General features: G+C 59.2%; 1 protein-coding gene across 3 annotated transcripts in view; it reads right to left on the reverse strand.

Annotated features, from left to right (window-relative positions):
- Positions 1 to 14,051, reverse strand: part of ITGB4 (integrin subunit beta 4) — a 31,489-nt gene that overhangs the window by 13,192 nt on the left and 4,246 nt on the right. For all 3 annotated transcript variants that reach the window (XM_061144815.1, XM_061144814.1, XM_061144816.1), the window contains exons 3-25: positions 13,469 to 13,551; positions 13,152 to 13,253; positions 12,794 to 12,998; positions 11,749 to 11,845; positions 11,394 to 11,565; positions 10,158 to 10,421; positions 9,793 to 9,882; positions 9,395 to 9,517; positions 8,791 to 8,955; positions 8,543 to 8,619; positions 7,447 to 7,649; positions 5,760 to 5,863; positions 5,558 to 5,656; positions 5,292 to 5,421; positions 4,625 to 4,747; positions 4,422 to 4,528; positions 3,656 to 3,689; positions 3,283 to 3,474; positions 2,937 to 3,040; positions 2,579 to 2,637; positions 2,415 to 2,438; positions 1,007 to 1,155; positions 741 to 920 (exon numbers count right to left, since the gene is read on the reverse strand). In XM_061144815.1, the coding sequence (XP_061000798.1) occupies positions 741 to 920; positions 1,007 to 1,155; positions 2,415 to 2,438; positions 2,579 to 2,637; positions 2,937 to 3,040; positions 3,283 to 3,474; positions 3,656 to 3,689; positions 4,422 to 4,528; positions 4,625 to 4,747; positions 5,292 to 5,421; positions 5,558 to 5,656; positions 5,760 to 5,863; positions 7,447 to 7,649; positions 8,543 to 8,619; positions 8,791 to 8,955; positions 9,395 to 9,517; positions 9,793 to 9,882; positions 10,158 to 10,421; positions 11,394 to 11,565; positions 11,749 to 11,845; positions 12,794 to 12,998; positions 13,152 to 13,253; positions 13,469 to 13,551 (2,886 nt within the window). The remainder of the gene's footprint in view (positions 1 to 740; positions 921 to 1,006; positions 1,156 to 2,414; positions 2,439 to 2,578; positions 2,638 to 2,936; positions 3,041 to 3,282; positions 3,475 to 3,655; positions 3,690 to 4,421; positions 4,529 to 4,624; positions 4,748 to 5,291; positions 5,422 to 5,557; positions 5,657 to 5,759; positions 5,864 to 7,446; positions 7,650 to 8,542; positions 8,620 to 8,790; positions 8,956 to 9,394; positions 9,518 to 9,792; positions 9,883 to 10,157; positions 10,422 to 11,393; positions 11,566 to 11,748; positions 11,846 to 12,793; positions 12,999 to 13,151; positions 13,254 to 13,468; positions 13,552 to 14,051) is intronic.

The following is a 14,051-nucleotide window of genomic DNA, read 5'->3' on the forward strand; positions in this document are numbered from 1 at the left end:
CCAGCCTGGCCCAGACTTCAGGAGTCTTCTTGTCACCCCTCACCCCTCTGCTGTCTGGGGAGGTTGGACAGAGGGGCTGGAAAAATCTTCCAGGAGAAGTTGACAAGACTGGAACAGTGTCCAGCTGACATCCTGGAAGGGTCGGGGCAGAGAAGTGAGGCCAGGCAGCGGCAAGACTAGAGATGAGGGCTGAGACTGAGGGCGGGGGCAGAGCAGGCCTAAGTCCTGCGGCAAGTGGGGAGGAGGGGTCAGCGACCAGAACAGACCCTCCGGACACCGGAAGGATGGTTATCAACAAGTCCAGGTTGCCCGAGGACCTAGAACGGAAGGCAAGGTGAGTGACAGTAGTGTGATGCCTTGCCCACCCTCTAGGTAGGCCTGGGCAGAAGCAGCCCCAGGTCCCTTCTTGCTCTGATGTCCTGGCATCCTGGGGACCCATTCAGTCTCAAGTTCAAAGGTCACAGGTCAAGGAGAGGGTCGTGGGACAGCTCCGGGAGAACTCAGTACCCTCTGGTGATTATAAGAGAAGCCCCACAATGAGCAAGCACTGTGCAGAGAGGTACAGCCACACCCCTCACAAGAGCCTGATACCCATTTTGCAGATGGAGAAACCAAGGTTCAGAGGTTGAGTTGCTTGCCTAGGCCACATGGCCAGGTCCCACTTCCACTTGGATGTGAGGAGAGACAAGGGCCCCAGAACCCCCTTTGGGTCCCCCCTGGTGGCCCCCACCCTGACCGACCTTGCTCCTTGATGATGGTGATGTTGACCAGGCGGCGGCCAAGGGTGGCGGTGCCCACGGGCACGTCGATGGCCTCCACCAGCAGCTGCTTCTCATCGTCGTCCTCGGGCCGGATAAACAGAGGCACCCGCACGTCCACCAGCTCCACGCCCTCCTGGAACTCCACCATGCCCCGGGCGTCTGGTGGGGAGCCATCAGACGGGGGTCAGGGGGCTGCACGGGGGTGGGAGGTGAGAGGGGGGGGCACAGGGAGCCTGCCCACCTACCCTGGTCTGCAGTGAGCGTGTAATAGCCGGGGGCCACCTTGAGCTCATGGAAGGCCCCCTGCTCCACGTGTTTCTCCGTCAGCTTCAGCAGGGCCTGCTTGGCCGAGCGGGGAGCCATCAGCACGGTGTCCACAATGGTGTGGTCCTGTCTGGGGGCAGGGCAGGTGGGGGGGTGTCAGGCCGGCCGGGAGGCTGCCACGCATCCCTGTCCGCCCCTCCTGCCTGTCCTCTCTGCATCAAGCACAAGATTCCAGGCAGCAAAAAGCGGTTTCTTCAGAGCCAGACAGGTGCAGAGGCCCAGGCTGGCCCCACTGCCGCCCCTTGCAGCCTCACGGTCCTGCTCTGTGAGATGAGGCTCCCTGCCCACCTCTCCCAGAAGGGCTGATGATGCCCACGTAGAGGCGGAACAGCAAAGATGCTAAGGGGACAGGCCAGACTGCCTGGGTTCAAATCCTGGCTCTTTATCTTTAAAAAAAATTTTTTTTTACCAAACCACATGGAAATCGAACCTGGTCCATGGCAGCAAAAGCCTGAGTCTTAACTGCTGCTACTGTGTTGTGCTCAATCATGTCTGACTCTTTGTGATGGACTGTAGCCTCCCAGGTTCCTCCGTCTATGGAATTTTCCATACAAGAATACTGGAGTGGGTTGCCATTCCTACTCCAGGAAATCTTCCAGACCCAGGGACTGAACCCGCGTCTTTTGTCTCTTGCACTGGCAGGCAGGTTCTTTAACACTGAGCCACCTGGGAAGCCTTAACTGCTGGACCACCAGGGAATTCCCCTGGTTCTATATCTTAATGGCTAGGTAACCTTGGGTTAAGTTACTTAACTTCTGTGATCCTCTGTTTCCTCAACTGTACAATAGGAATAGCAATGATACCCACGTGAATAAGATAACCACACACACAAGTCCTTAGAACAAGGCCTGGCCGCCATCAGCGCTCAGAGTGCCCGGTGAGAGCTGTCTTCTTTTTTTGTCTTCTTGGTATTGAACCCCACCCCACTCTTCCCTGGGGGGTCTGGGACTCGGGGTGGGAACTGGGAAAGAAGTGGGTCACCCACTGGACCATCTGGCTGGTAACCAGCGGCGCCTCCAGGATCAAGGCCTTTGGCCTCAGAGGAGCGCTGGCTCTGGGCACCGGCCGTCCCTGGCACTGGGTCGGGGCTATTGCCCATGTGAGGCCAGGGACTGGGTTGGCTCATTTCCCTCTAAGTTTCTTGTTCTCATACTGGGGCTGGCTCTTGGTGAGGGCTTCGTATGGGTATGTGTTCAGTGATGGTCCTACCCCAGGACAGACCCGGACAGCCCTCCTCTCCCATGGGGCAGAGATGATGGAGATGGAAGTGGGGATGGGGCAGGTGGGACTTGGGGCTGGTACCGCCCCACCGCTGTGTCTTCGACTCACTTTTTCCCGGCGTTGGGCTGCTGCCTGTGGGGGACAAAGTGAAGACCGTGAACCAGATGGTCCCCAGGGCGGGGAGGGATTATCCGCTTGGGAGACATTCCCTGGTGTCAGCGATGGGGGGCAGCACCCCCCCCTCCAACCCACCCTGGGCGCCCAGGACCCACCGGAACTTGGTCTGCTGGAGGTTGTGCGCGCCTGTGATTTGTCGGTACACCTCGTTCAGCTGCCGGGCAAGGGAGGGCTGTGAGGCTCGGGCCCTGGGGGAGCCCCCGCAGCCAGAGGACCTCCTGGGCGTGGCTGGGGGCGTGGCCACGGGCATGCGCAGTGGCTCTACCCTTCTGGAAGCATTCACAGTGTGGGCAGATCCCAGGGTGACGCTCCCGGCCAGGCACGTGTCCCAGGAAGCCCTTCTTTCCAACCCGGACGCATCCAGGCCCCACGGCGGCTTCCCTCTGCCATCCCGCCACCCGGCTCACACCTGGCCCAGAGGCGCCCGCTGCCCGGGACCGACCGGCTCCTTACATTCTCCTCCACCTCCTGGCGCAGCTGGTCGCATTCTCGAGTGCCAGGTTTCAGCAGGTTCTCGGTGCAGAGGCGGGCAAGCCGCAGGGACAGTCCGTAGGGCACTAGGGCAGGCGGGGAGGGGCGTCATCAGTCTCTCCACGGTTGGCACCACAGAAGCCCCCTCCTCCAGAAGCCGTGCTCGGATTGGGGGGCACTGGGGGCGTGTACCACTCAGGAAGGGCAGTAGGTGGCCAGGCCTGTGCCTGCACCCGATACCCAGAGAAAAGAGGAATGCTGGATCCCGGGCCGGGGAGCAGTGGTGAACGGGCCCCGGGCCCCAAGGGCGCCCAGCCCCGGCCCTCACCAAGCTCCGAGGGGTTGATGCCTGCGGCGTGGGAGGCAAAGCCGGGCCTCTGCACGTTGTTGGTGATCTTCCACCGGACCGTGTCACGCCCCTTGAGGTTCCCACTGCGCAGCAAGGGCGTGTCCAGGTGGTCCGAGGCCATCAGGTTCTCACGCAGCATGTAGTGGTCTTCCTTGAAGCCCACCATGTGGCCTGGGGGACCTGGGTCTCAGTAGGGGCTGCTTCCTAGACCCTCCCCCATGACACCCCCAGGTGTGACCCCCCCCATGATCCCCCGCCTCTGTCCCAGACTTGGCGTCCTGCTTCCCCTCCACCCCCGCTGAAGGAAGGAGCCGTCAGAGGCCCACCGCCCCTGCCGAGGCCAGGCCCGTACCTCGGTTGCAGCAAGGGAGAAGGGCCAGGCAGGCCTAGGAGGCAAGGAGGGTGGGGATGAGAGCTGAGACGGCTGCCCCGGCCCAGGGAAGTCCCTCCGGCTACCACCTCCCGCCCACACCAGTGGTCCAGAGGGGTCACTGCCTTCCCCAGACACTGGGATATCCAGGCAGTTACAGGGGCCTGGGTGTGGGCACAGAGGGGAACAGGGGCAGAGGGTACCCAAAATGCATGCCATGGGACTCTGGTCCCGCTATCTACTCTGGAAAGTAAAAGGTTCTGTGATCAAACTCCTTTGAGAAGCACTGAAATCCTTCCCCACATAGTTTCATTAGGCAAACAACTAGCTCAAAGGCTCCGATAAGCCCTGCAGAGGAGAAACCGCTTTCTCACAAGTATTTGATCACAGAACTCTTTTTCCCTGTAACACACACGAATATGACCCTGAGGGCTGCCGTAGGGGCGCCTCTGCCCCCTTCAGTATCCCCCGCTGGGCCATGCTCCGCGCTCTCCTGTCTCCGGTCTTTCCTCCCAGGGAGACGGCCAGCTCCTGGTGGGCAGAGCCCTTCCTCCCTCTTAGCTCTCGTGACCCTTGGCATGCAGCTGGCTCCCGGGCCAGGGACTCCCAGGAATCCGGACACTGGTGGTTGGCAGAGGCGAGAGGCTGGGGTGGGGTGGGCACCAGAGCTGCGCAGAACGTGATGGGTTCACTTGGCCTCTGCCCCCTACAGGGACCCCAGTGGGGTGGGGACCGGGGGAGCCCCCACCTTGCAGCAGGCACAGTACTTCCAGCAGAGCAGCAGCAGCAGGACCGGGACCAGGAGGAGGAAGATGAGCAGGGGGATGAGCCACCAGAAGGAGCCCGGGGGGCATTCTAGGGAGGAAGGAGGGAGAGGAGGGAGCCAGTGCCATCCCCCTACCCGGGTCTGATCGGCCACCCAGGCCCACCCCTGCCGGCCCACCAGCTCACCCTTCCTCCTCTGCACCAGGACAGTGCTGTTGGGCCCGGGGGCGCCGTCACCCTCCACGGTGTAACTGTAGGTACAGTCGTCATCCTCGTCCCGGAAGGAGCAGTGCTCCACCACCTCCTCCGCTGCAGGCACGGACAATCAGCAGGACACCCAACCCCAGCCCGGAGCACCTCCGGGCCTTGCTCCTCACTGCGGCCTTGCTCTGGGGGCCACCCCACCCATCACGGGGTCGGGGTCGCAGGGAGAGGCCTCTCCCTTGGGAAGAATGTGAGTTCCCAGCAGACTGTGCATGCGGAGGGGGCGAAGTGGGGGCTACCCTGCGCAGGACCGTCAAAAGTCTGCAAATCTGTGCCTGTCCTGGGCCTCACTCAGGAGCTGGGCTTCTAGAACATGTTTCTGACCCAGAGGAAAGGAGGCTGTGTGCTCCCAGGGCCCGTTTATGCGCCTTTGCTATGTTCATGGCCCTTTCCCCGGGACTGAGTGCCCTGGCCAGACTGCTGATCCCCTCCCTGGGTCTGTGTGCCCTGTCTGGAACCCCTCTTTGTGGACAGCCTGTCCTCAGTTTGGACTACAAGCCCCCACCCAGCTCTACAGCCCCGCCCCGATGAGAGACACCCCCGCCTCTCAGAGGTCTCCCCTTGCCGAGTCCTCTTGCCTGCTCTGTACCTTTCTTAAGCTCATCCACCATCTTGACCTTGAAGCTGCACTCCTCACACGTGCGCCCCTTCTTCTCACCGGTGCCCCACGCCTGGCACTGCACGCAGGAGCGCAGGTCCTCACAGAGGCCCAGGTGGATCTGGGTGGGCGAGGAGGGGGGCAGCCGGGCACTGTGCTGGGTGGCTGCTGCCAGGCCCACTCCCGCAACCTCACGCCCTTGGGCAGCCCCCACGGCATGCGGTCCCCGCGCCCACACCCCGCGCGTCTGGCCTCACCGCAGAGTAGTTGATCTCACAGACGGTGTCCGTGTAGAGTGACTGTTGGTTGCAGTGGCAGCGGCCGCATTCGCAGTAGCCACGCCCATTACAGAGACCCTGAGGCGAGAGGAGGCCCCCATGAGCCAGCCGCGCCCCCATCCCTGTCTGAGAGGGGGCCCCGCCCACCATCCCCCATGGCCTGCCTCATGCCCAGGCCTACCCCGTTACTGTCGATGCAGGTGGCATTGCTGAGAGGACAGTCACAGCTCAGACCTGTCCAGCCAGGCTCACACACACACTGGCCCATGGAGCAGCGTCCCCGGTCTGCAAAGAAGGGAAGGCGAGAGAGGAGAGGCACATTTGCACCTGCAGTCCAGGCTGCCCACCCGGCGGAGCTGCCTTGGGAGCTGGGATGTCTCCAGCCATGGGCAGAGCCATCTCTTCCTCTCTTTCCTGGAGTTCCTTCTCTCCATTTTTCCCCACTCTATTCTGCCCTCTACCTTCTGCTCTGCAGATGGAGTGATCACCCCAAAACACAAACCCAGTCGCATGTCTCCCCTATCTAAGAACCTCTGATGAGTCCTGGACAATGCAATAAGGCAAGAAAAAGAAATAAAACATACGTATTGGAAAGTAAGAAACAAAAAACTGTCATTATTTGCCAATATCAGAAATGTCCCCAAATAGCAAGAAGAATCTATAGATAAAGTACTAGGTTTCATAAGTTAGTTGAGCAAGGTGGCTGGATACAAAGTTAACATATAAAGAGTTAGAAAATGAAATTAAAACCTCCAATGACTCCCTTTGCCCAAAGGATAAAGTCCAATATCCTTGCTGCAATAGGGGTTGACTAACTGCAGCCTGCAGGCCAAATCCAGCTCACCACCTGCCTTTGCAAAAGTGTTATTGGAACAGAGCCACACTTGTTTGCTTCCGTATTGCCTATAGCTGCTTTCTGCTACAATGGCAGAGCTGAGTAGTCGTGACAGAAATGGCTTGGCTTACAAAACTGAAAACACTTAATGTCTGGCCCTTTAAGAAAAAGTGTGGACTAGACAAAAACTGGATACATCCTGGCCTGGAATCCAATCCCCTCACACTCTGGCCCTGCCTTTCCAGCTGCATCTCCCTCCCTTCCTATCTCATGGCTCCGCCTGTGCTAAATACCTGTCTTTCTCCAGACATCCTGGGTTCTCCTTTCATTTCTCTGAGTGCACTGTGGGGTGGGCAGGTAAAGAGAAGAGAAGGCAGATAAAAGCAAGAATGAAGGAAAGAGTAGACCCCCGGTGGCAAGTATACAGCTGGGATTTAATAAGTATTTGGTCAGTGGATTTTCACTCAGTCTCCTCCATTTACCCAGTCAGTCCTTCCATGTGGCCCCTGTGGGTTCTGTGAGCCCTGCCCAGTTCTGGAAGCTCTGGCCAGCCTATGGGCCCCTGGCCTGGACCCACACTGTATTGGGCCCTGTGTGATGCAATACCCCAGGCCCTGCCTGCCTGAGATGTAGCGTCTTCCAAGAGAGGTAAGATCGTCATGCCTTATAGCACCAATCCCTGAGACTGAGCTGAGTGGTACCCACCCTAGTGGGATGGGAGAGTGGAGAAGAAGGTGGGCATGGACTGGAGGACCTCAGGGGACCAGAGTCTTAAACATAAGGGTAATGTCATGCTGGCAGGGGCCTTGGGCATCAAGTTTTTGGAGGAGGAGAGAGGTCCAGGTTGGGGCTGGACTTGGGGGAGGTACTCAGGGAATCTGGAGGAGGGCTAGACCTGCACACGGGGATTCTGACTCCTGGTGTGGCTCTCCCAACTTGGACTCTGATGGGAGAGCCAGCGGGGCAGGGTGTGGGCTGGGCATGCAGGCCACCCCCAAAGCCCCATGCCACCCCACTCGGGTCAGCAGCTCACCATTGCAGAGGAAGCCGGAGGTGCGGGGGCACTGGAAGTTGTCGTACTCGCAGAACTGACCCTCGTAGCGGCCTTCACCGTAGCACACACAGTGGCCACACTGGCACTCGCCGCGCCCGGAGCACGCCTTGTCCTCGACCTCCCGCCGGCAGGGCTGCAGGTCGCTCTGGGAGCCGGTGGAGCAGTTACAGGTCTTGCCACTCCTGCGGGAGGAGCCAGTCACTTCCCCACTGCCCAGCAAGACGGCTGGGCTTTCACCATCCCATTTTACAGGTGAGGAAACTGAGGCTGTAAGTGGGTCTAAGTTAAGCAGACAGCAGTGGTTGAACTGAACTCAAACCTCAGTTCCTTGAGACCCTCCCTCTGTCCCCTCAAGTCATGACAAATCTGTTCAATGTCTTGAAGCTTGAAAAGGCCTTGCTCTCACTATCCCTCATTCGTGACTCACTTCTGCTCAGGGAATAGGGGCCCATGGCTCAGATGTGCTGTGTGTTCAGTCGTGTCCGACTCTTTGTGCCCCCGTGGACTGTAGCCCACCAGGCACCTTTGTCCATGGGATTTTTCCAGGCAAGAGTACTGGAGTGGGTAGCCATTCCTTCTCCAGGATGGCTCAGACACTAAAAGTTCAAACGGGATGGAGGGCAAAGTCAGCCTCCCTCTCTGCCCGACCCACAACCCCTGATGGCCACTGTCCTGATTCTTAAATGACTTTCCAGAGATAATCCTATATATCCAGGTATTTTTCCAAGAATTATCCAGGGTTTTTTTTTGGGGGGGGGGGGCGGGGTGGTGTTGCACTGGATGGCTTGCAGGGTCTTAAGTTTCCTGATCAGGGAATGAACCCACAGTTCCAGCCATGAGAACACCAAGTCCTAACCACTGGACCATCAGGGAATTCCCATATCCATGTTTTCAAAGTGCTTTGAATTCAATCCACCTGCCAACTGGACGTGCCCCTTTCTCAGCCCCTTCTATGCCCAGCTGCCACCCCCTCCTCAGTCCACCTCCATGGCGTGCCCAGCATCAAGCGCTCGTGGGCCCCTTCTCTGGGAGCTGCTGGCATCCTGGGTGCCAGCTTCACCCCCACCACACTTACCAGCCCTCATGGCACACACAGTGTCCACACATGAAGTCCCCGTGGAAGTTGCAGCGAGAAGACCGCTCCTCTTTTTGCTGGAATGAAATCGTGGTGGGGTGGGTGGGTGGGGAGGGGAGGGGCAGGAGATGCTGGCCGCCGCCCCTCAGGACACCCTAAACAGGGAGTTCTGCTTTGTTACTTGGGTCCCCAGGGAAGTCAGCTCACCCTCTCCCTGCCCACGCCCCCCGGGCAGGGCCGTGGCATACCAGCTCACAGGAGCACACGTCACAGATGATGCCCACGTCCATCCTGAGGCCGTTAGAGAAGGACGGCTTCAGATGGATGGTGCCCTTCTGGTCCGCCTCCGGCAGCTGGCATGCATGAGCCCCGTCCAAGTCCTCGATGGCCCGCAGCTGCACTTGGTATGTGCCCTGTGGGGACCCCACCTTTAGCCGAGGCAGGCCTGGCTGGACCAGCCGGGATGGCAGTTCTACCTGAAGGTTCTCGGCCCTAAGGCTTCAGGAATGTGTCTGGCCCCTGCCACCCAGCTCCCTGCCTGTCCTTCCTCGGGGCTGCCAACTCGCTCCCTCTAGGCAGAGTCAGGATAACAAAAGCCCAACAGGAAGCAGGGCTGCCTTCGGCCTGCTTGTTCAGCTGAGCAACCTGGGCTCCGTGCTGACTGATCTCCACTTTACGGCTGAGCACCAGCCAAGCGTGGTGCAGAGCTCAGCCAAGGGGCTGCTCCAGGGGGCTTCAAACCCAGATCTGTCTGACTCGGGAGGCCACGTTACAGATCTCTGCTCGGGTAGACCCCACCCTGCAGGCACTCTCCCCATCCTCCCCTGTCTCGGGGCCCCCACAGAGGCATACCACTTCCCCTCGCCGGATGAAAAAGGACCCCGTGTCCGTCTTCTGGAACATCCTAGAGGTGACCTCTGTCCGCAGGCCTCGAGGACTATCCAGGGCCCGAATGTCCAGGTTGGAGCGGATGCGCTAAAAGGGAGTAGGTTATCGATGACCTGGGAGGTGGGGCCCAGACCCACCCACCGTGGCCTGGCTGCCTGAGCTGTGGTCCTACCTACCTGGAGGCCTGGGTGCTGGGGGGTCATGGGAGCAGAGCCTGCAGGAGCCTGGGGCCAGGCCCAGGGGGCTCCTCAGGGACCGCAGGAGACCCTTCCGCCCTCCCATCCTGTTTCTTGCAATCCTCTGTCATTCAGCTGTCTCTCCCGCCCGCCCCCGCCACCCTCGGACCCCGCACTGGCCCTCACGTTGAAGGCTTCCTGCAGCAGATCCACGATGTTGGACGAGTCCTCCTGCAGCACCCCCAGCGAAGAGACAGGGAAATATGATGACAGCCTCTGCGGGAGAGAGAGTCAGACCTGGGGCTCAGCCTCTGACGAGTGAGTGTCATCGCTTCGGATCCAGACAGGAGCTTTGGGGCTCACCCACTTTATGGGTGGGGGACGCTCTTAGCTCCTGCCTGGTTGGGAGTGGGGTCAGAGGATGGGCACGTGACCGCCTCTTCCCACCAGGGCCCATCCGAAGTTTCCGGAAGGAAGGAAAGGAGGGTGGGGGGTGTGTCTGAGAAGTTCCATGGGTCCCTCCCCCAGCCCAGGGAGGCCAAGCCCCGCACCTCGTAGTAGCTATAGGAGTAGTTGGTGACGGCGAAGATGGGGATGATGTTGTGTTGGCCGAGCAGGCGCACCAGGGTGGGCACCGACGGGTAGTCCTGCGTCTTGTACTGGGTGTAGGTGCCCGTGGGGTCCAGGTGGCACTCCTCGTCATTACGCCTCATGATGCCGGCCAGCACGTTGGCCCCATCGGCCTCGTAGTGGAAGGCCGACTCAGTGGAGAATACCAGCAAGTGGGTGCTGTCGGGGCGCCAGCCGATGTCCCTCTGGGGAGAGAAAGGAGGGGGGTGCCCGTGGAGCAGGCGGCCTGCTGACGGCAACATCACAGCATTGCTCACCATCACGGCGAAGGCACGTCCTAACGTGGGGCTCAGCGAGGACTCGGGATTCACAGCCTCCATGAGCAACACTCAGGACAAACAGCGTCGGAAGGATGGTGGGGGTGGAGAAGGGGCACAGAAACCAGCCATGGGGAGCGGGAAATGGACTGTGCCCACAGCGGGCACCATGCAAGATGGGAGCCAGTTTCAGCTAGCTATCCCCTCAAGGTCTCAGTCAGTCTGCGAGCATCTCTCAACTACACAGAAAAATGGACACCACGCAACATTCAACAAAAGACAAAACAGGGACAGCTGCACGTGGCCATGTGTTTGAGAAATATATAGGGTGATTTTGGAAACCGTGTCTTACAAGAGAAAATGTTTATGAAAGCAATAAGTGGGGGGATAAAAAGGCAGAACTGTAACGTGCACTGATTTCAACTACATAAGGGAACAATACATGCTGGCGGGGTATCAAGCAGCTGGCTCTGTGATGGTGGTGGAATTATAGGCAATTTCTTTGTTTTCCAAATTGTCTATAACATCGGTGCATTATTTTTTAAATGAAAAAATTGATGTGCCCGTAAAAAGTGCCCTCTCCCAGCACAGCTGGAGATGGGTATTAGCAGGGAGCTTGGCCTCGGGACACTGAAGATTCCAGAAGCCGAGGCTCAGGTCTGGCTCGCTGACCAATACAAAGCCAGGGTAAGACTGCTCAGGCCCCAACCACTAAACTTGGATTGGAACTGAGAGTCCCCCAGAGGGTCTGAGCTTGTCTGAGGGCATGGGGGCCCCAGCGCGGCACCAGAGCAGGCCAATGGGCAGCTCTTTTTTTTTTTTCTTCCCCAATGGGCAGCTCTTGACCTTGTAGAGAAACACAGCCCTGGTCTAGGCCAGAAGGAGCCTCCCAGCACTCACAGTGCACACGGCCGTCTGCAGGATGGCATCGAAACCTCCTTCAGGGGCATCCAGGTTGCCTGAGATGCGCTCCCCCTTCAGCTTATTCCGGAACTCCTCCACGTCTTCCGTCAGGCTGATGACATTCTTGAAGGAGAAGGGGGGGTCGCTGTTGGGCCAGGGCTCCTTCAGCCTGGCAAGGTGGGAAGGGGGGTGTCAGGAAGAGAGAAAGTCAGGGAAGAAGACCCCCACACCCCACGTCCACCCTCCTGGGGGGCCACCCCCGTGGCTCATTGCAACCCCAAGATTTTCAAAGTGCCTGGGTGGAGAGGAGGTGGGCCACCTGGCCAGGACCCCCGTCCACTCGGTCACTCACTTCTCAGGCCTCATGTCCGTCTGAGGGACGCTGACTTTGTCCACGAACTTGCCAAATCCTATTGTGTAGTCGCTGGTGAGCTGCCTCAAGACCTGAGCTGGGCATCAGTAGGAAAGACAGGGGGCAGCTGAGGGTGGGATGAATGGAGAGAGTAGCATGGAAGCAGATACACTACCATGTAAAATAGTAGCCGGGGGGATTCGCTGTGTCACTCAGGGACCTCAAACCCGGGCGGCTCTGTGACAGTCTAGATGGGTGGGATGGTGGGGGAGGTGGGAGGGAGCTTCAAGGGTGAGGGGTTGATTTATGTTGATGGATGGCGGAAACCAGTGCAATATTGTAAAGCAATTATCCTTCAATGAAAAATAAACTTTTTAAAAATAAAAAAGAAGGGGCAGCTGAGCCCCAAGAACCCCACGTCCACATAGGTGTTGGGGGCTGGTTTGGGAAGGAGGAAGAATAACTTAATAACTTAACGTCAATGCTCTGCATGTTTGGCATCAGTTCCTGCACACAACAGCTCTGTCATTATTTACGGATGAAGGGAAGGGGACTCGGGGGACCCAGAGTCAGGCATGCAGCAAGTTGGAGGGGGCAGGTGGGGAGTTGGACCAGCCATCTGTCGAGCTAGGACTTAACCTCAGCCTCATAGCAGCTGGGACCCTCCTTGTCAGGACCAGAGGAGGGCGTTTCCTGGCGGTCCAATGGCTGGGGCTCTGGGCTTCCACTGCAGGGGCACGGGTTTGATCCCTGGTCAGGGTATTAAGATCCCACAAGCCACGTGACACGGTGCAGCCAAAAAACCCAAACAGGACCAGAGGGGGTCTAGGGCCCACCCAGTGGGGCCCTCCTCTGTGCTGCTGAGTGGTTACTGGGGGTCTGGCTGGGGCTCTCCTCTGAGAATGGGAAGAAGGAATTCTTGGGGTGCTCAGAAGTCCTGTCCTTCCTTGAGGAGTGGGTATAGCTAGCCTGAGCCCTGGCCTCCCGAGCAGCTGGCGGGGGTTGGGGGTGGGGCACCATCCCCATGCCCTGCCCCACTCCATACCCAGATCCTGCCCCATCTTCTTGAGGTTGTCCAGATCGTCAGACATGGAGTTGGAGAAGTCCATGAGGATATACAGGTCCATGGGGCTCTCCAGGGGTTCGAACACCTGCAGCTCGAAGCGCCGCTCCTCGCCCGGCCGCAGCCGCACCCGCAGCGCCTGGGGGGCCACCTGGCTGCGCCGCAGGGTGGTGTCGATCTGCCTTTCCTGCGCCCGGGGAAGGGGGACACCTGGCTGGGGGGTCTCTCCAGACCTAACGGAGAGACCGCTCAGCTTAGCCAGGGGACCCCATAATGCCCCATGAGCAGCCGGCCTTGAGCTTGGCCGGCCCAGCCTCCCCCGAGCCCCGACCCCGGGCACCTCCGTGATCTCAAAGCTGCTCTCCATGACCACCATGCTCTCTAGCCGGCAGCCGGCAGCCAGCAGCTCGGCCTGGGTGTTGCAGCGCCGTTCCTTGAACACCTGGCCAGAAGGAGATGAGTCAGGAGGGCAGGGCCCATCCCCACTGCTGTCCTAACCCAGGACTTACACCCCTCAATTTTCCTGAACTCTTGCCTGTTCTCCCATTCCTGCCTGGCCCGAGGCTGGGCCGAGGGTGTGGCAAGCGTGGACTTGGCCAGAGCCCAGGGGTGGGGTGCGTAGGTAGGGGAGGCGCCCCGGGCTGGGCAGCAACACACCTCGTCCGTGCAGTAGGCGCAGTCCTTGTCCACGCGGATGCACTCCGTGCAGCTCTCCACCTGGGCCTTCTTGCAGCGGTTCGCTGGGGAGCAGAGCGGGGTGGACCCACTGAGATGGGCCTTACCCAGGGCCAAGCCCTTCCCTTAAGCATCTTCATTTGAAAGAGAAAGCGACTCTCTCCCAAGATACAGAGGGGGAAATAGAGGCCAATGGTACGTGGTTAGCAACCAGCAGAGGTAGGTCTCAAACTGGGACTTTCCACCCAAGTCTGGAGGGAAGGAGGGTCGGGGCTGGGATGGAGGCGCTGGCCCATTTGCTGGCGGGGACACTCTAACCAGCCCCCCTACCTGCCCCTCTGGGATGGTGCATCGTTTACCAGTGTCCCGAGTGCCGAGCCCATGCCCTGCACATGATGAGTTTTTAATAAATAAATGAGGTGAAACTTCAGTTTCCCCAAAGGTTGGGATAGATACCCTGTGGTTTTGTTCAGTTAAAATCACAGTGAGGACCTAGTATGTGCACTAGTGGGCGGGGCTCCCGGACTTTCAGGAAAAGGTGTGCTGTCAATGTTTAGCACTGTCT

The sequence above is a fragment of the Dama dama genome, chromosome 5 (genome assembly GCF_033118175.1).
Source record: "Dama dama isolate Ldn47 chromosome 5, ASM3311817v1, whole genome shotgun sequence".
Taxonomy (NCBI): Eukaryota; Metazoa; Chordata; class Mammalia; order Artiodactyla; family Cervidae; genus Dama; species Dama dama.